General features: G+C 45.5%; 1 protein-coding gene across 1 annotated transcript in view; it reads left to right on the top strand.

Moving 5' to 3' along the window:
- The first annotated feature begins 1171 nt into the window (after positions 1-1171).
- The window catches only part of METRNL (meteorin like, glial cell differentiation regulator), a 29534-nt gene continuing 9203 nt past the window's right edge, over positions 1172-21502 (top strand). Inside the window, exons 1-2 of the mRNA XM_035104659.2 lie at positions 1172-1495; positions 8454-8842. Coding sequence (XP_034960550.1) covers positions 1362-1495; positions 8454-8842 — 523 coding nt within the window. The 5' untranslated portion in view covers positions 1172-1361. The remainder of the gene's footprint in view (positions 1496-8453; positions 8843-21502) is intronic.

Below are 21502 nucleotides of genomic sequence, written 5' to 3'. Positions count from 1 at the left end.
TCCCTTAGATTTCAATGGGTCTCCCAAGTAAGCAGACTTAGGATTGCAGCTCAAATGTAGTCAATGTCCAACAGCTAAGCATTCTACTTGCCCTTACTGTGCAGTGAAATCCTATACGTATGTTTAAAAGGTAAAGGGACCCCTGACCATTAGGTCCAGTTGTGGACGACTTTGGGTTGCGGCACTCATCTCGCTTTATTGGCCGAGGGAGCCGGCGTACAACTTCCAGGTCATGTGGCCAGCATGACTAAGCTGCTTCTGGCGAACCAGAGCAGTGCACCTTCCCACCAGAGCGGTACCTATTTATCTACTTGCACTTTGACATGCTTTCGAAGTGCTAGGTTGGCAGGAGCAGGGACCAAGCAACGGGAGCTCACCCCGTCGCAGGGATTTGAACCCCCGACTTTCTGATCGGCAAGCCCTAGGTTCTGTGGTTTAACCCACAGCGCCACCTGCGTATGTTTACTTAGAGGTAAATCCATTAAGCTAGATGGGGCCAACTCCAAAGTGAGTGTGTAGCAATCTTTGCCAGCCTGGTGCCTTCCAGATGCTAACTAGGGCTGGTGGAGTTGCAGTCCAAAGCATCTTGAGGGCACAGGTTGGCTAAGACTGATGCGTAGGAGTGCAGTGCCAGTCTTCCAAGCCACTTCTGCACCAGTTTAGGTTTCTTGTACGTTTCCATCAGCAAGACCGTGGTTTCATGCAACTGTTGTCTTATTAACCTTATAAGAAAACAGGGTCCAGGTGTGACACCTGAGTGATGCTTTCCCTCCCCCTGCCATACTTGTTGGATTTGTGCCTGTGTCCCAGACCATCATCAAGATAAAATATTGGGGGTGGGCAAGTAAGCCCTGCCCTGCATAATCGATCACTATTTTACTGGCAATGCCCATTCACTTGGAGCGGGGCAGCCTCTTCAAACATTTTTGGGGAGTCCCGAAGACCCCCTTGGCCCCTAGGAGTTGGCTCCTATGTACCTATGTGCTCCAAAGAAATCCCTTGACACAAAAAGAACACCCGTCTCTCCTAAGTGCTTCCAGGAGCAGCTCAGCAGTGCAGGGAGAAGCCGAGTCCGCTCCGCGAAGACTCCGGTGCGGGTTTTCTCAGCTGACGCGCGAGTGGGTGGTTTCTTGACTTGGCCCGGCTCCCCGCCCTCTTCGAAGCCAGAGCTAGCGCCGGCTTGGAGAGAGAGAGCTCTAGTAGGCTGCTGCGCCGAGTGAGTGGCCGGACGGAGGGGATGGGCAGCTCGTGCTAAGGGCTCGATTCGGACCGCCTTCGCCGCTCGCCATGTAGCGCTGGCCGCGGGCGCTCTCCTCTCGCCTCGTCTGGTGGAATTGTTCCCGAGCAGCCCGGCGGGGACCATGCGGAGAGCCCCGGCGCCTGGGCTGCTGGTGCTCCCGCCGCCGTCGCCGCTCCTGCTGCTGCTGGGGCTGCTGGCTCTGGACAGGGGCTGCACGGCGCAGTACTCGAGCGATCTGTGCAGCTGGAAGGGGAGGTAAGAGCTCGCGGGGCGGGCCGGTCGGACGGGGAACCCTTGGCGCCCGGTGGGAACACGGATCAGCCCGGCGCTCCATGTGCGCTGCCAACTGCTCGGTCTTTGTCCGGGCATATCCCCGCACCTAGGCTTTGCTGCCCTGGATGCGCTCCTGCAAGGTTTTTGCACGGCTTGGGATGCGCCCTCCTCCCTCCACCCTCTCTCCTTTCCGCCCGATCCAATCTTCTTTACTCTCTCGGTGGGCAGTTCTCCGTGCCACCTCCGAGGGGGTCAACGCTCCCTTTAAACCGAGCGCGCACCCTCCTAGAGGTGCTCCAGCCCTTCCTCTTCTCTTAGGGGCGCAGAAAGGGCGGGCAGATGCTGTCCTTCCATTTCTCTCTGGCCACTTTCATGGGCTCTGCTTTCGGAGCTTTTCCTCACCCCCCCCCCGAGCCTCTGTTTTACGACCATTTCTTCCCTTTTGCTCTTCGAGAGAACCGGGGCTTGGATCCGGCTTCACCGCGGAGCGAATGCTTGGTTCCTCTTGCAACTTCTGCCCTCAGTAGTGGCCTTATGAATGCAGGGAGAGGGGAGTGGGAGTGAGGGGTTCCCTTAGTTATTCTCCCGGTTTTGTTAAGGAAAGTTTCGCTCTGGGTTGGAGTAACCGGCTGTGGGGGTGGGGTGGGGGGTGGGAAGAGAAAAATTGAAGAGGCGCTTCGTCCCGCGCTGGGCTCACTTGCTCCAGCGGCTCACGGACACATGGGTTTGATTGTTGCGAAGGGATAAAAGCAACCTCTCCTCCTCCTCCTCCTCTGCTGTTTGCTCTGATTTATTGGAAGCGAGAAGGGGGGGGCGCGGAGGGAAGGAGGAGGAGGGGGCACTTTGATTAACATTCCAGGAGTGTTCAGGATGAGTATTGCCAAAGCAACGGGCAAAGGCGGGAGTGGGGTGGGGAGCGGGAGGGCGGCTTGGCTTTTCGCAGACAAAGGTAGAGCGTTTCTCTGGACTGACCACGCAGCGACACCGGCCACATCTGTGCAACCCAACACCCGAATAACACACTCTGCAACTCCTCGCCGCTGACCTTCTGCATTCAAGCGTTCACTTCGCGGTAACACAATAGGCTTGTAAGTCCTCCCTTTTAGGAGGCGAGTTGACAGGCTTGGTGCGGATTGTTCGCGCTTGGAGAAGCTGAAACGCGGAGAGAGAGCGAGAGAGCGAGCTGGCTTCGGTTTTGTTTAAATCCCCTCGGTGGGATTTCGCTGTCTTAACATTCCCGCCCCCGCTTTGGAACGCACCTGATTAGTAGGACAGGCCTCTCCCCCACACTCCCACAAATTCGAACACACTACGTATATTAATTCAGGGATATATTTTTTTGGTTTCTTTGCCATATTAGGTTACTTACCTTAAGATTTTAAAATATTTTTTTAAAAACTTGTTTATGGAGGGGGCAAAATCCTAATTTAGAGGCCTGTTTTTTTTTGTTCTGGGTGGAGTTAGCTCTTCCTTGGAAATCGTAAAAGTGGTGCGTACTTGTGGGTGTTTTTAACATTTGCCCGAACTTCCTCTGGAGTTCACCTGTTGTTGAACAATACTGATCTCTGAAAAGATACTGGTCTGGTCTCTGTTACACCTGTGGCATCACGTCACTCCTGTTCCTTCAGATTTAAATCAGCATCGCTGATGGCAGATTCTTACCCAGTGTTCCACGTCTGCAACAGCTATGCTAATCGTTCTGGTTGTGAAATCTTTTAAAACCGCTTGGCTCCAAAAGCTCCTCCCCCCCCCTTTTAATCCGCTGTAATCATTTTAATGTGTCTTTATGGTTTTCAACAACCCTTTATAGATCATGACTTTTTTGGGGGTATTTTCATTCAGAAATGAAACCATGGCTAAATGGAGTGCATTTGTAGTCTATATTTGGTTTCATCGGAACACTTAAAAAAGGGGGGGTTCCAGTGGAAGACTTTAAAACAGGAATAAATCTAATAAATTGGGTGGCTTTGACAATAGTCAAAACAAAACTTGACTATTTTGGGGAATAGCTAAAGCTCAAAGAGGCGGAAATAAGGTTTTTGTTACATTCTTTTCAGCTGATTCCTGTTGTTGTTTGGGGTGTGAGAGAGAATCCAAGTCCCTCTGTTTACTTTTGTTGGGGACGGAACTTCAGATGGTAACGAATTACCTTAAGTGTCAAGGATTGTCACATGTATATTGGCAATTTTTTTTTTGCATTATCTAGAAACATAATAGCTGAAAATAGTGGCATGGGCACTTGCTGGGGGGGGGAGGGGAATGAGATAATTGTACAGTCATACCTTGGTTTAAGTATGCCTCTGTTTGAGTACTTTCAGTTTAAGTACTCCGCAGACCCGTCTGGAACGGATTAATCCACTTTCCATTACTTTCAATGGGAAAGTTCGCTTCAGGTTAACTACGCTTCAGTTTAAGTACTCCATGGACCGTCTGGAACGGATTAATCCACTTTCCATTACTTTCAATGGGAAAGTTCGCTTCAGGTTAAATACGCTTCAGGTTAAGTACTTCCGGAACCAATTGTGTTTGTAAACCAGAACCAATTGTGTTTGTAAACCGAGGTACCACTGTAATGGCAAACTGGCTCAGCGCATAATTTTAACAGTTTCACTGCCACATTTCCTGACAGCGTGGTTTGCTGAAACAGGTAGCTTTTTGTGCAAAACCCACTATTTCTCAGACTGCGATCCTAAATACACCTGCCTGAAACAGAAGCATTTTCTATTAGCATCAGTGTGGTTTACCACAAAAATAAGTTTTAAGAGCCCTCGGGATTCGCTTGGATCACCTGCCCCTATATCCAGCCCTAACAAACCTATAAGGTGGGATAGTAGTGTTTCCAACCTAGATTGGGGTCCTAGAGAGTAGCATGCTTAAAATGGCCTCATAGAAGCAAAATGTTTAAGCCAAGGACTTCCTGATTTCTACTTGGTCTTTCAGCTGCTGCCCTAGACCAGCTCATTAATATATTGCTATGCTGATGAATGAAGTCTCTCTTCTAAGCTCCTCAATGTTCTGAGTGCCAGCCACAGGGAATGTGTGTAAGCAACATGACTCACTTTCCTGTTGTGAGGCTGACCCAGCCATTCTCCTCTTCCCCCCCTTCCCCCCTGTCTGTCATCATATATTTTAGTTTCATGGAATGACACATTATTGTGGTTGCACAAGCAGAGAACATCTGACGTCTGAAAAATAGGTGGAACTGACCAAAACAGGTGCCTCTGGTCTGAGCCATACTGCCTAGGCTATAGAGTAGTGTGGGAAGGGCTGTAGCACAGTGCAGGAGCATTTGTCTTGCATGCAAAGGGTCTCAGATTCAATCCCTGGCATCTCCAGGTAGCAGAGGGAAAGACACCTGTGTGAAACCCTGGAGACTTGCTTCCCAGTCAGTGTGAATACACTAATAGCTTGACTTGATTTAAGGGAGTTTTTTTCTTGGAAGGGTAGGCCTTTAATGGCTGCTAGTCATGATGTATATATGCCACATCTCAGATCACAGTCAGGGTACCAGCAGTGAGAGGTCTGTTGCCCCCGTGTGTGCTGTTTGAGGGCTTCTTGAAGGCATGTGGCTGCCCGTTTTTGAGAGTCAGGGTACAGGACTAGGCAGACATATGGTCTGATCCTCTTCCTATGTGCTTATATAGATCTAAGAACATCACATGGGTAACAAATTGAGCTGGAGTGGTGGTGCAGCCTATGCACACCTCTGTTTGCAGGGATGGCTGGTGTGCTGTCCATCCAATGCTTTTTGGGACTCCGGTTCCCAGCAGCCTCAGCCAGCATGGCTGTAAGGGATGATGGGATCTGCAGTCCAGCAACATCCGGCAGCCACCACAACAGCTGCCCTAGTCAATGGTTACTATTTAATGAATAACTGCTTTGGCACTATGGTTCAACACTAGAGGGATGAGTTTGGAAGTTGGAATACCAGGTTCAGAATCCTGCTGTGCTTTGACATTTCGCTGGATAGGTCACAGGCAAGGTTTTACATTTTCGGCTCAACCAACTTGTTGTGAGACTTAATAATGCAGTCCTTCCCTGCCCAATGTTGTTATCTGAAACTGGAAAGGGTTGTTGGTGTGGTAGGCTGTTTTCAGGGAAGGGCACCAAGTGGCTTTGCATCCAGCACTCCCTACAGATCCCTCTAAGGAGCTCCATTCCTAGGCCCCTCCATTGCACCAGTCTGGAGCTGGCAGAGCACAAAGGAAAGGAAGAGCCACCCAGCCTGGCCGAGTCTTGGGGTGCCTAGCTGCATGTCCAGCTTCTCACTCCTCTCTCGTCCCAGTTAGGGTTGCACTTTAAAGTGCTATTGTGCTGTGAGGTCCTTGAAACAAGGTTCAGCTATATGGTAATGTAATCAATAAACTGCACCAATTCTTGATTGGTGAGTTTTGTAAGCAAGCATTTTTTTTTAAAGAAACAGCTTGAGCAAATTGATTCCTGGGGGAATTGGGCAAATTCCTTCAACCAGGAAGGCTGTGACCAGCCTTAGTATTCTACATCCCATCTGTATCCTTTTGTAGCCTGCCTTCATAAGACATTTGTTACCGCAGAATGTTAGGGCTTTCCCCACATAATCTCCCATCTGCATTCAGTCTGATTACATTGGGAGAAATAGGTCTCTTTTTGTGTGACCCCAGGCACTGGGAATAGCTTACCCTGTGGCAGCAGATGAGGTTACAGGTACTGCCAACAAATTTGTGAAGAGATGTAGTGCATCAGTACGGTACCTATACTGTGGTGGCCAATCTCCATAGTTAAAGATCGCAAAAGTCCTAAGATGTTCAAATCAAAAATACCAGACCTACTTTTTTTACTCTATTTCTCTCCACCCCACCCCAAGATCTCTGTTTCCATTTTTATTTGGCCAGAAAACAATAGAAGTTAAATTAAATGCATTGTTGTCCTGTCAGGCTTCTTACATATTAGATATTTAATTTCATGTTTTGTACCTTTGGTAATGAATCTTCTGACTACCCCATGCAAAAGATGTACTTCCATCCTGACCAACTCTAGTGAGTGGCAGCTTTAACTAGGTCATGAGTCTTTAGCCAAGGAAATCTATGTGTTTCTTGAAATTGCATTCAGTGTTCTCCATTCCATTAGGAACTTGGCACGTTACCCCTAACTGCTTGCTCTTCCCATTTTTGCCTTGTGTGGTTTGTGGGATATAATTGGCCCAATGAAAACTTCTACAGTGCACCCACTTTCCTTTCAGTAGCAAGGAAAGCTTGCAGACATCTCATGCATAAATCCATTGTCCCAATGTCAGGCTTGCTTACTGCGGAAACTTCAAAGCGAAACTCCCATTTTCTTCTCCAATGACTTATATCTTCCTTTCTAGATAGCTTTACTCCTGCTGAAGAGCGATCACATTTTGGAGCAGGAATAGAATTTTGCTCATATGATGTTGATAACGCAAACTGCTTTTAGGGGGAAATCCAGCAATTTATTCACTTGATGCAATCACACTAAAGTCATTACTAAAATGTAGATTATCTGAGGTTTGATGGGTTGCAGAGTCCAGTTAGCACGCTGTCAACTGCTTTGCCCTCACCATTGAGAATGCCAGATGTGTTTGGCTTAAAGGAGTGGGACTTTCATGTATGTTGGATTTTTGAAGCAGACGCTATAGATAGTGGCTCCCCTGGGATAACTGTAGCCACACAACATCCCTATGAGTGAGACGGTGACTTCATTTTTGTAAATGTGGGTGATAAGGGCATAACTAGTAAAAGTCAGCCAGTTCCTCCTTTTGAGAAGAGGGGTTTGAATCCAGCTTGGTGTAACAATCTGCCCACCACCACCAGACCACACTGTGGCAAGGAACACTGTCTGCCTCTCATGTCCCAGCTGAGTGAAGCAGATCTCAAATATATCAAGTGTTCCTTTGTGCTGGAGGGCAAAAGCACAGAGGTCAAGAACCAGCTCCTTCTCCCACAAGCATCTATGCTCTTGATGTGGCTTTCAGAATTATTCAGCAGCATGTGTTTGTAGACAGTATTATGATGATGATTATTCGAATTTGACTTTTTTGGAGCTTCCTCATGTAACCTCTGAACAGAATGTTATACTGACATTCCCAATAATGTCAGCCACTCCGTCCTTAAATGGAAACCATATGTTGGGCTGTGTGCTGCTTCCTATTCCCTCTCCTCCTTCCCAGTAATATCTCCCACAACTAATTTTAAATGCCGGTTGAGCTTAAATATGTATCCCTCTTCTCCCCCCCGCTCTTGCAGAGAGCAAAGTTATTTGACTCCTGGGGTTTGACATCACTTATATTCTCTCAATTTTTTCATCTGCTTTCACAAGTTGCTACACTCCAGCTCCTATGAGCTCCAGCCAGCATGGCCAATGGTCAGAGATGACAGGGTTTGGAGTTCAACAACATCGGGTGGGAACCAGAGTTTGGGGAAGGCTGATTTACATGAACACAGGGAGATTTGGGTGGCTGGTGTGAATGCAGTGGAGGGCAGACCAAACTCAATGTTACCTGTCATCCACAGCTTTTGTGAGCGAGTTAAGTCTTGTCACTCAACGGCCATTGTAAAAGTTAACAATCTGAACCTCCCAAAGATGTTTCATAGCCCCAGATAATGGAAATTATTATTGTAACCAAAGGGTAGCCAATGTGGTATCCTATATATGTCGTTGGACTTTCAATTCCCATCAGCCCCAGCCAAGCATGGTCAGTGTTCAGGGATGATGGGAGTTGTAGTCTGCGACATCTGAAGGGTACCTTGTTACAACTTTTTGAGATAAGCACCAGGGTTGGAATTCATAACTGAAATCCTTTTTCAAACTTCATGGCCTTGCCGTGTTCCGCAGCCACTATTTAAATCCCCACAACTTATTTATCTGAGCATATACAGTATTCTCTTGAAATAAATGGAGGCGCTCTTACAGTAAACTCTCCATCTTTCCTTTCCTCCCCCAGTGGACTAACACACGAATCTCACAAAAAAGATGTTGAACAGGTCTACCTCCGCTGCGCCGAAGGATCCATAGACTGGATGTATCCCACAGGAGCACTGATTGTGAACCTGCGACCCAGTATTGTATCTTCCTCTTCCAAGCATTGGACTGTCTGCATAAAGCCCTTCAAGGACTCCGCAGGAGCAAATATTTATTTGGAAAAAACTGGAGAACTGAAACTGCTGGTCCAAGATGGAGACCACAGCCCTGCCCGAGTGCATTGCTTCAGCTTTGAACAAGGCGGACTCTTTGTCGAGGCCACCCCTCAGCAGGACATTAGCAGGAAGATCACAGGCTTCCAGTATGAACTGATAAACAAGGGGACGGCATCCGATTTGCACATGGTTTCTGGTAAGTTGCGAGACGATCCATTGCAGTTGCACTGTCCTGGTTTTGAATGCTCAGTGTCTGCCAATGTGGAAAATAGTAACACTGGGGGGTCTACAGTCCATCAGTTGTCTGGCTACACAAAGTAGCTGGAAAGAAAGTTGTACTCTTCAGATATGGTTTGGGTGAAGAGGAGCTCCTTCTTGGAAGAAAAAAGTTGCTAATGTTAATAAACAAACAAACACATATTTCTTACCTTTCTAGCAGGTCAGTGTTAGGCAAATTTGCTTGTTGCTCCTGAAATGAACAGCCTGTGTTCACTGTATTTATTTATTTTTATCTCAAGGTACCAAGTCACAAATCTCCTGCCCTTTTTTAAAAAAAATATTATTGCTTTCTCTCCACCCCACACCTTGTGTTCAGGTATGAATTGTGAGACAGGCCCCAAATCAAAATGATAACATAAAGGACTGAAAAGAGAGGCCATGAATTGTAAACTCGGAGCTACTTTGCACATGATAGACTTCCCAGTAGGAAAGTGCATGTCCCTCATTGGCAGAATCACATGAGCCTGTCGTCCTGCAAGTACAGTAGTTCAGTGGCAAGTGATTCAACCAATTGTTGCTGGACAGAGACTTAACTTCCTCATTCCACTCCTATTGTTCTGCTTTTGTTCCTCCTATTCCTTGACCTAATTACTCTTTTGTTGCAAAGGAGTGGTTCTTCTCCTTGGGGCAAGGCCTGCCTTATCACAATTTATACTCTCCTCAATCTCAGTGAAGATGTACAGTTGATATGATGCATCTTGCCATGTGGTGTAATTTAGCGGTGCTTCTGTGCCTTCAGCCCAAACAGGCCTTAGGGACCCACTACTTAGATTTTCAGCCATATATTTGTATGGTGGTAGTGCTGCTGTTGTGACCCACCATAGAGCAGGCCATGGCCCAGTACTGAGTCCTGACCCACCATTTTTACACTAACATGTAAAAAACCCCATTTCTTTCAAAAGTTTGTATCTTCATGTGTTCTATTCCCTCCATCCTCAAAACTGCATTGAATAAAGAATGCATGGCATGGCCTAAAGCAGGCATCCCCAAACTGAGGCCCTCCAGATGTTTTGGCCTACAACTCCCATGATCCCTAGCTATCAGGACCAGTGGTCGGGGAAGATGGGAATTGTAGTCCAAAACATCTGGAGGGCCGAAGTTTGGGGGGTGCCTGGCCTAAAGAATATGCACTGAGTTATTAACAGCAGACTAGGCACAGTCTAGGGGGCACAGATATTTTTTGTAGCTAACGGCGAAAGGCCAGAAATGCCACCATTTCTCGGACAAATTCATGATTGGGCGGTTTTTCAGGCACCTGGCTTGGCCTGGTTGTGGCCTGCAGAGCTGAAATTTCACATCATATTAGGTCAGTTGCTATCCTTTGATTCTGATGAAGCATGATACAAATATTTTGTGGCTACTGAAGCACCACTTAATAACCTGCATTTCAAAGTCAGTTTTACACACACTTTTCAGTCCAGCTCCTATCTGTGCTTCAAGCATTCTTTTTTGGTTTTTTTTCTTTTTTTGGTCTTTCCGAGTGGAAATTATCTGTTCTGCAAAGTAATGTTGGCTGTCTGTCAATTCAAAATGTGTAGACTGCAGACATCTGTTTTTTTGGGTGACCTTGCACGTGTAACTGGCTGCAACAGCTGCTGCAGTTCTCCGCAGCAGCTGATAGGTGGCGCATTTGGCATTGCAACTGACTATTGGATATTTTGCTCTCAATTATGTTTTTCTTTTTGCTTTCTGAGATATTTTAAAGTTGGATATTTTGGAATCTTAAAATATTTCTAGAGACTACACTGCAAAATCTGTTGCAGTGCGTTGCTACTTCTGTGCAGTATTAAGTCCCACTTAACTTATTGGGACTTGAGGTATAAGATAGTAACCTTAGCTTATGATTTCCTATATTCTAGCAAACCACCTGCTGATTATTTTTGCAAATTCAGCTATACACTGACACTAGGGAGAAATGAACCACACTCCATTGTTTAGTGCTGCATCTGAGCCAGGGACCATGGTTTATTCTACTCCAGACAAACCATAATGATAAGCCAAGAACAAGCTTCAGTTCCATTGTACAGTAATGCTAAGCCAGGGATGGTGGTTTCTTTTCCCCAAATCTGAGCAGGAGGAATAAAGCATGCATGATTACCTTGGCTCATGGGAGGCTCGTGGTTTACTGTGGTACTCAAAGGCTGTCTCATGTTTGGTAGCTATGACCCATCAGTTAAATTCTAGTGATTTCGGTCTTTCTTTCTTTTTTTTCATCACATTTACACCACATTCTTATGCGTTTCATATGCAAATCCCGTTGAGTTCAATGCAACTTGCTTCCAGGGATCATGTGTAGTATTGCTGCTTTTGCCTTCTGTACTGACTAATGGGAGGTGGTAGAGTTCAAGAAAGGTGTGAATGGAGGTGGTAGAGTTCAAGAAAGGTGTGAATGGAGGTGGTAGAGTTCAAGAAAGGTGTGAATTGATCCTATCTTGAGAGATGATGTGGTTGATATTCCTTTTTATGTTGACTGAGCTAAAACCTTAAAAAAATAGTTTTGAAGGGCTAAAAGAAGGCAGCTGTGAAGTCCATGCTTAACGAGATTTCCCATAAGTTGAGCTTACTTCCCCCTCCCTGCAGTCATGTACTCTCATCAGCTAAATGACTACTTGCCTCTCTTCCTGCACCCTTATGATATTACTGAACCCGGCCCTTAATTTTTTTCTGCTCCTTTTTCCTAACCTAGCTGTCATCAAAGCACCCCGTCATCATATTAATACTTTAATGACCTGTTGTGTCCCCAGAATTATGACATTGCAGAGTGCATCAGCACATAAGCAGTATTTGGCAGAGTGCCATGGTTTTAATTAGTAGATCCAGCATTTTATTAGTTTACACTCCTCCATTCTCAATCTGGACTTTGCAAATAATGCCATGAAAACTAGACTTCCCCAAGCAAGCTTCTTGGAGCAGGGAACAAACACTATCTTGTAAACCATGTTTTGTTGATTTAGCCATATTCCTATGGGCACATACCCATTTATGTTCTGTGTTTACTTGGAATTTCATTCAAAGACATGCTATATAGTGGACTTTGTTGTCATTTGATGTTAAATCCCAGGGCATAGGATTGGCAGAAGCCATGGCAGATGCTCTCCATTGTGTATGCACTTTGCTTGGGTTCCCTCCACTCCATAACTGTGTTTTGAAACATTTTGTGAATGAGGAAAGACTGGGAAATACCTTTCTAATGGATTGCAACGTGTGAGTTGTGTCTGCTGCTATGGTAGTTCCAGCGACTGAAAGTGAATTACTGGTCCACGGATGTATGCTGACCTAAGGCTGGAGTTATGTAAATAGGAAGGAGTAATTAGGCAGTGGATGCGGGCGGTGCTGCAGGTTAAACCACTGAGCCTAGGGCTTGCCGATCAGAAGGTCAGTGGTTCGAATCCCCGCAACGGGGTGAGCTCTGAGCTCCCGTTGCTCGGTCCCAGCTCCTGCCAACCTAGCAATTTGAAAGCATGTCAAAGTGCAAGTACTGTAGATAAATAGGTACCGCTACAGCGGGAAGGTAAACAGCGTTTCCGTGTGCTGCTCTGGTTCGCCAGAAGCGGCTTTGTCATGCTGGCCACATGACCTGGAAGCTGTATGCCGGCTCCCTTGGCCAATAACGTGAGATGAGCGCTGCAACCCCAGAATCGGTCATGACTGGACCTAATGGTCAGGGGTCCCTTTACCTTTAATTAGGCAGTAGGGATGTGGGTGGCACTGAGGGTTAAACCACTGAGCCTAGGGGTTGCCGATCAGTAGGTTGGTGGTTCGAATCCCCGTGACGGGGTGAGCTCCTGTTGCTCGGTCCCAGCTCCTGCCAACCTTGCAGTTCGAAAGCCCATCAAAGTGCAAGTAGATAAATAGGTACCGCTTCGGCGGGAAGGTAAACGGCATTTCCGTGCGCTGCTCTGGTTCGCCGGAAGCGGCTTAGTCATGCTGGCCACATGACCCGGAAGCTGTACGCCGGCTCCCTCGACCAGTAACGCGAGATGAGCACCACAACCCCAGAGTCGTCCGCGACTGGACCTAATGGTCAGGGGTTCCTTTACCTTTAATTAGGCAGCATTTCTATATATGTGGCAAAAAGAGTGTGTCTGATGCTTATGCCACCCCCTCCTATAAGCACAAAACCACAAAGTTCACATTGGACTGTGGTGCTGAAAGTGTACTATATAACATCATCCAGGAGATACAGGCCGTCTCATGCTGGAGTCGCCACACTTTCCTGCTGCACTGACCTGTTTCTCACACAGTGCTAAACCATGGCCTAGTGTAATGAGCAAGTCCTACGCAGCAGCTTAATTCTGGCTTGCTATGGTCTATGAAGCCACAAGCTATGTCTTGGTGCTATGTGCAATCCTAGCACCCTTTCCCAACTGTGACATGCTTAACACCTGGACCATCACCACCAGGTGCTCACTAAAGCACCAAAGCACAAGAGCAGGCAAAGAGCAAGCCATCATGTATGGGACAAATTGTTAACACGTCCTTTTTTTCTTTTGAAAAAAGAACAAACTATCGCTTAGCCTTATGTGTGAACCAGGCCACTGTGTGATGTGTCTACATGTTACAAAGAACTTGCATTTTCTCTCTGTAACATCTTTTTGCCTGCTTTCCTCACATCAATATGCTACACGTTTTCATGCCCTCATCTTTGGCAACCAGTGATGTTTTTTTTTGTGTGTGGGTGGGGGCATAATGATGAATCAGGACATGGGGTGATTTGCAATAGAAATTCAACATGGGGCTTGTAAGTGTGTGAGAGAAAAAACAGCTACTTCTCCTAAGAAGAGGACAAAGTAGTGAGTAACTTTCTTTGAAATCTTCTGAGATCAGCTTGAAAGCTATATAGCCAGTGGCACTACCAACTGTGAGGAAAACTAATAAAATTAGAGACAGCCCCCTCCCTCCCTTCCCACTCTGTCTCACTCTCTCATATAAATCTGGAATGGGAACTTTACTAAAGCACTTGAGAATAAACAAAGAAGGTTTGGGGCTGAGGCTCGCTCAAAGGTAACCACTATATGTGCACACAAAAATACAGTGCTGCCTCAAATCTTTTTTTTTTTAATGAAAGGAAGGAAAGTTGGGGTCCCTCACTGAGCTTGAATAATCTTTCTTTGCAGCTGTTCATCTAGGATTCCAATCCTCTTACTCATGTTGAAAAGCACTTTACTCCATGAGAGTTTGCTCTGTATATTCAAAGTGCTTTTTAAACTCCAAGCTCCTTAGTTTTCACTGGAAAACTGCTTCCCTGTGCCTTAGCCAAGATCTGCAAACTTAATTTACTGGAATTCAGAAATATAAGCCTCTGTTACCTTCAGGGGTTGTTCTGCATTAGTCCAAGTCAAACTTTAACAAACATTTCCTCTATCTTGATGGGATCTACTTGTTGTAAGGCAGGCCTACCGGTTTATGGGTTTGCTATATTTTAATGTCCGGTAGTGAGTTGAAAACATTTATAAATGCCCACATTTAAAGGCCGCTCAAGTTAAGTGAGAACAGTAACCAGCTTATTTCCCAAAGGTTAATGTTTGAGGAATATACCCCTTGGAAAGCAAAAGTGTGGGTGGGTAGGAAAAAGAGATGAAGGATGGATGTGTACAGGTCACACACACACACACACACACACACACACACACACACACACCTCAACAGTTGAACATGATGACATTTGGGACAGATTCTGGAAGGGCACAATCTACAACCAGGTGAGGAATGTCACAGAATGCCTGATAAGATACAGAAATCAGGAAGCTGCCTTATATGCATTTGGGCCACTGCCCAAGTATCTCAGCATTGGCCACACTGACTGTAGTAGCTCTCCATGGTTTCAGACCAGGGTTTTCGCCATCTCTACCTGGGGATGTCATGGATTGAACCTGAGACCTCCTGAACGCAACACACTCTGCTGAGCTACAGCTCTTCTCCAAGGACATGCATTGATTTGAATGCAGGGTCTCTCTTGACCCTGTGATCCATACCAATGTATGGTTGGTGTCCTGACTGTAAAAATGAAGCTTCCTTTCTTTTAACTGTGGTTAACCCTGGTGGAGATGTAACCGTGTTAATATGCAGAACAGAATGAAAGGAGGAATTCGTTTATGGAAGGAGGGGGGGGAGAGCACACAGCCTGATTCCAAGGTATAAACCATGGTCAGTGGAACAGCAGAAACACATCCCAATATAGCACCAAAACCAAGAAAAGCACAGGGGACTGTGTAAGCTTTGAAACTTCTTTGGGCTAGAATGTATGGTCTGAGTAGGCCTAAGGTGGCAATAAAGTCACTTATACGCCTTGCAATCCTGTCAATTAATAAAAGCTTATTCCCACCCCCCACCTTTCCTCTCAGACACGGCTTCTCTTTCAAATGTCAAGTAGGCATTCGACTGAACCTTGTTTAATGATTCACCCCCACCTACCCTGTTCTTTTGGGCTTAAATTTTGTTGGCAGGAGAGGAGAGGGCGGAAGGATGTGTGAGCAAAAGAGAGTCACTTGCTGTAGCTTATTTGAGGCTGCACAGGCCCCTGGAACCTGCTTTGCAGAGTTTTGCCTGCCAAAAGGCTCATAATGACCTTTTCACAAAAAAGCTACGTTTTCAGAGCCAAAGCAAGGTTACACCCAAAAGCAATGGCTGGGAGGGGGGGGGAGGGAGAGAGAGAGAGAGAGAGAGAGAGAGAGAGAGAGAGAGAGAGAGAGAGAGAGAGAGAAGCCCTCCCGTCCTAACAGTGACACATCCCATTCTGCAGAGGCAAAACAGGTTATTTAAAATTAATAAATGAGCACTTTTTTCATTTTCTAATCCTTCAGACATACATGCATTTTTTAAAAAGGTCAGCAGGTTCTGTGGGTACTTGGAGTAATATGATGCAGATTACTGGAAACATAAGCCTGTACTGTATTCTCACTTTTAGAAGCCCAGTCAATTTTGAGCCAGCGGACACCACACTTGCATCTTTCTCTTGCCGTGCCCTTTAAAAAAACACCCCAAAACTGATTAGGTGAGACATATACAGGTACTTGTCTTAGTACTACAGCCTTTACCAGCCCAGTATCCTTCATAGGTTTTGAACAGTTCCCAAGAATATATCTGCTGTTGATGTCAGGGCACCTGCCTGTATTCAGAATTTAGTATTTGGATCTCATCCCCTTGAAGCTCTGGGATTGTTTCTGGATGAAAGCCCACTGAGTAAGGCTGATTCATGCTTGCGGTTACCCTGAGCAGCAGTATGGCTTGCTACCAAGTTTCACCTGCGGGATGAATAATGCAACAATTCACAGGCAACTGGCATTACACCACCCCCTCCCCCCCAAAAAACCCACCCTGAAACTTCAAGCCACCTTAATGAGGAGCAAATGGATTTCTCAAAAGCGTGGTCACTTTTGCTGATGTAGTTTGTCCTATAGGAAGGCTTGGGCTTCACAGAGTTAAGTGGCACTTGGGTCTGAGTACAGTACTCACATATGGGATCAAACTGTTGAAGAAGCAGGTTCCTAGCGTTCAATGGCAGAAATTAGTTTAACTGTGTGTGCCTTCTTGAATTCAAGGAACACCAAGCAGAACCACTAGAGGATGGGACTTCTGTGCTTTGCATGACTCTTCATCTCATTCCAGGGCTTTAGCAGAAACAGAATAAATATTTTAGGTTGCAGAATTTGGATTACCTTGCATCAGAATTTGGGGTTTTCTGGGCACAGTGTATGAACACAAAAGGCAGGTATCCTAGAGTGAGTTGATATGGCATTCTGAAATGATTACATATGGCAACTTTGGGTTCAAGGGTGACTTCTCTGAAGTTTTGCTGTAGTACAAGAAACAACATTTTTAATATTATTTGAGACCAAAAGAAGGAAGCGCTAGATCTCTCTCCTCCCTCTCTCCCTCTCCCTGTCTCTCTCTCTCTCTCTCTCTCTCTCTCTCTCTCTCTGTGTGTGTGTGTGTGTGTGTGTGTGTGTCAAAAGCCTATTTTGAGGTAGTTCACATTAATTTCAGTGAGACTTGGCTCAGAATAACAGCTTTGTGGACTGCGTTTTCCCTTTAAGTCAGCAGTCTCTGTGGCACGTTCCACGCTTCAGCTAAAGCCTTGTCTGCGTATGCAATTCCAGATGTCGCTATAATTTTGCCCAACATTCTGTGAAAAAAGTCTGAAATGAACCAAAATCCATGCCTCCTCCTCCACCACCACACTTCCAGCCTCTTTCAGAAACCGCTCATAAAAGATTGCTTAGGTTATTTTGAAAGGCTTCCTTAAACTTTGATCTTCTTTCACTAACTTGCTTTCCAAGTTTAACTTTAACCAGCTCCTAGTCATTTAATTCAATTCCACTCCAATCTGGATTCCATATGGGGCTGAGACACTTTCCTGGCAAGGCTCCAGCTTGGGTTAATATATACCAGGGCTTAATTTTATTGTCCTGATAGCAGAGGGCAAGGGAAAGTTATTTTTGTGCTCAGCAAAATAGCAGATAAGAACTTACAAGTATAAAAGGGCAGGAAACTTGTGGTGTGCCCGCAAGCCCACCCCCTTCTAACTAAATAGAACAAGATAATTCTAAGATCTTCCATTTCTTTCCATAGCAAACAGGACATACAATGCAGAGTATAGAAGATCCAAATTTCTGAAAGACAGATCGGTTGAGCCATGGAGTGATGGTTTTGGGTGTGTTCACAGCACCATCAGTAAAGATGATCTTTCAGTGACTTCTGATGTCAGGGCAAGCTATAGTTTCCTATTACTTCTAAACTGGCTGAACTGTACCCTTCTTCTGTGATGGAGGTTTGGGGCGCATCTCTTGCCCCCAAACCTCTCAGCCAGGTTGCACTTAGCAGCACGGTCCAAAGGGGTGTCTGTAATCCTGCACAGAGTTTTTGATTGTAGGGAAGTTTTGGGAACTTTTGTATATGCTGCCTCTGTCAGGGATGGGTCAGAGATGGAGGAGGCAGGCCTGGTGTGCAGATGGTGGCTTGTTTAGAGCCACAAAGCCGAGACACGTTTTCAGTTTGAACCCATGTCTCCCTGGTCCAAGGTTTGCCTTCCTGCTTTTCCACATTACACAAAGCATTTCCCCTTAGGAAGGGGCAAAAGAAACGCGGTCCATTCTTTGGGACACAGACCAAGCCCTGCTGCACATGGAGTTCCGGACTTGAATTTTCTTTTTTTTTTTAAAAAAACAGGCTAACCTGTAAATACATTTAATGAAATACCATAGTCCCAGCGGGCAAAGTCAGTCTAAGGATGCAGGGATTGTTTTATACGGTGAATGTTCAAAATGAGATGAAGTGTTGTTTTTCTTAGCTTTTTTCACCTTTTTATGACAAGCCTTAACAGGAATGAAAGAGAATTTGAGATTAATAAATTTGTCAAATCCAAAAGAACCATTGAGAGTGCTTAAGCCTTGTGAATATATTATGTTTTCTTCAGGCCCCAGTTGTAGTGGCAAACCCCAGGATCCCCACAGTGAAACCTTAAGCTTTCCTCAGGTGTATGTTACTCTGGTTTTTAGTGGATTTGTGCCAGAGACTGGCGGACATTGAACCCGCTCATCGATTCAATCTTACATTTGAGTGTGCTGATATCAAGCTTCTGTATGACTCTGGTCTAATGCTATTACTTGTCCTTTGAAATAGTGAACTTGTTGAAGTGTTAGGGCAGAGTAGGTGCACTTCTCAAGAGTTTTTTTTATGATAGGAGACAAAGGGGCATTTCACAGAAACAGTGAGAGAATCTGGGACCCCTGGGTCACATCAAGAATGGTGTCGGTGGGATGTCCATTTTCTCAGTGTGGCGACATGAGAGAGATCATCTCCTTAGGTAACATGGTGCTCCTCAGATGTTGCCGGACTACAATTCCTATCATCCATGATGGTTGGTCATGCTGGCTGGGCATGATAGGAGCTGGAGCGGTTTGTTTGGAGAGAAGCACTTCAGATTTTTGTAGCACTAGAACTATTCAGGAAGCATCTCTTTCCCCCTCCTATTTTTGCATACTAGAGCTTCGTTTTGTTTTGGAGTTGTGGCTTTTTGGCCCTTGATTGCACCCTACCTAAAACAATTCCCAGCTGTTCATAGTTTTCCCCACCATCTAACATTTCCATTCCAGTCAGATTTGATCATAATTGTTGTCAACCTTGGAGAAAATTGGACTCTCTGAACCCACATATAATTACAGAAGAGCCACTAGTGTTGGAACAGATTTCCTTCCATAATGAATATAATCAAACTTTGACCACCGGTACTCAAACAGCTGCCAATAGTTGAGCAACCAGTTTGCCCTTGTCTCGGTTTTGGATTGAAATAGTCGCTACGTGTTGATTTAAATGGGCGTAAGTTTATGATCTTGCATCCAGCAATGGAAGCGTACATTGCTTTGATTTTTAATGAGGTTAGTACATATGTACCTAGGTGCAGGATCTCTGCCTTAACTTTCTGAAAGTGAACGATAGAACTTTGGAACCACTTACGATTCCTCATTATAAGTTTCCAGTGTGTCTACTCCTCGCTGACATTCCCTATAATTTGCACAGCTTTTTCTTATAAACATTGTGAGAGAAGCTAGTTTGTTTTGTTCAGCAGCTGGATGTTGTTCTCAGTTCTGCAATTATGGCATAGGCAAGTCTATGGGTGGAATGAAGATGGTGACTGGTCAAGAGAAACACAATCTGAAGTTCAGTGTGCCTTTGAAAAACCTTGTTGTTGTCAAATCCCAGAAGAAAACAAAAGTTCTCTTCTGTTGCTTTCATAGCTTTTCATTAATATCAGAAGCTGATTGTTGTTGGAGAGAATAACAGAATTATAGAGTTGGGAGGGGCATCAAATGCCATCTACTCCAACCCTCTATCATTGCAGAAAGCCCACTACTCCAGCATCTCATTCAGACTCTGTTTAAAACATCTGAGAAGGGCTGAATTATATTGTGTCTGTTTGGCAGTCTGATCCACTTTTCATGCCATCAAGAAGTTTGTCCTTAACCGTTTGCAATCTAAATATTCCCCCCCCCTGTAATTCAAACCTATTGGTTCAGATTCCACCCTTTGGAGCACAGGAAAATAAAATCAGCATGTGACAGACTCTTAATCGCCCCTTTTGCAGGCTAAATGTGCCCGACTCCTTCAGCCCTTCATCCTAGAGTAGGCACCCCCAAACATCGGCCCTCCAGATGTTTTGGGACTACAATTCCCATCATCCCTAACCATGGGTCCTGTTATCTAGGGACAATGGGAGTTGTAGTCCCAAAACATCTGGAGGGCCGAGTTTGGGAATGCCTGTCCTAGAGCTTGGGCCAGATCCACACCATACATTTAAAGCACATTATTTCCCCGAAAGAATCCTGGCAACAGTAGTGTCCACCTCATAGAGATATAATCCCCAGCATCCTTAACAAACTGCAGTTCCCAGGATTCTTAGGGGGGTGCCATGTGTGTTGAATGTGGCTTAAATGTAGGGTGTGGATCAGTCTCAAGGCCCTTGACAACCTTTGCTGCTTCCTTAGTTACATTCCATTTTGTTGGTATCTACCCCTTTGGCAGTACCTTGGAGCAAAATGGTTAAAGGTGGTGGTCCCAGGGCAGGTGTTAGCTGTGGGGCTCCAGCAGCTTTCTGAAGGTGCTGGGTCTTAACGCTGGGCATAGAGAAGAAAGTGGGTTTGGTGCATTTTGTTCTTTTTAGGTTAGGTGCATCCTTTGCTGTGTAATCACGAAAGAACCTGTCTTAAAAGAACTGTCACACAAATTACTGGCACCACTCTTCCTTGTGCTAATATTAGGAACACAAAAGCACAATAGTATACATTGCACTTCTCACCCTGGTTGGTATTTGAGGAGCTCTAATGGCAAACCTACCTCCAGGCAGAAGCTGGAGGTGAATGACTGCTGGCAAGAGAGGCTTGGCCATGGGGTAAATATTGCCACGCTTTCAGCAGAAACCAAGAAGTCACTTGGCTAAAGGCACCTGGGCCTACACTGCAGTTTCACAAGGCAAAATGTAAAAATATCTCCACTTTTCCTGTAGAGAAGTAAACAGAGGGCTTTCAGATGCACTAGTTGGCATTGGCAGTGGGGGTCAAGGGGCTGCAAGTGTGGGTAAGGGCTGCTTTAGGTTACTTCAGGTCACGGCACTCCATCAAAGGAATTCCCAGTTGATTTGATAGCAAGCATGCACAATGCCAGCATTATGCCATGGTCTCTTTAGCAGAGCTAGCATCCGGCTTTGGAAATGGAGTGAAATTGCTTTTCTTTCTCCTCTTGCAGATTGGATTATTGGGGAGCATATGTGGTTTTTATTGCTTGCTTGGGATTCTGAGCATTGGGGATATCTAAGCCTCTGCCCAAAGCAGAAAATGCATTAGTAAGGGTGATGCATGTACTTTTTGTTTTCTTAAAATATATTTATATTGCTCAACATGGTGGCGGTGTTGGGGGCAGGCTTTACTTTTCTAAGCATGCAGGAGATTTGCTCATAAAAAGGTCTCTATTCATAAATCTTAGCTGTAAATGATTTCTTCCCATAGCAACGCACAAACTAGGAAGTCAATATAGAAGTGCATAAATGTGCTCCTCGTTAGCATCCTTTCGCCTCATGAGGCGA

The sequence above is a fragment of the Zootoca vivipara genome, chromosome 2 (assembly GCF_963506605.1).
Source record: "Zootoca vivipara chromosome 2, rZooViv1.1, whole genome shotgun sequence".
In the NCBI taxonomy this organism is placed as follows: Eukaryota; Metazoa; Chordata; class Lepidosauria; order Squamata; family Lacertidae; genus Zootoca; species Zootoca vivipara.
This window is presented reverse-complemented; position numbering and strand designations above follow the sequence as displayed.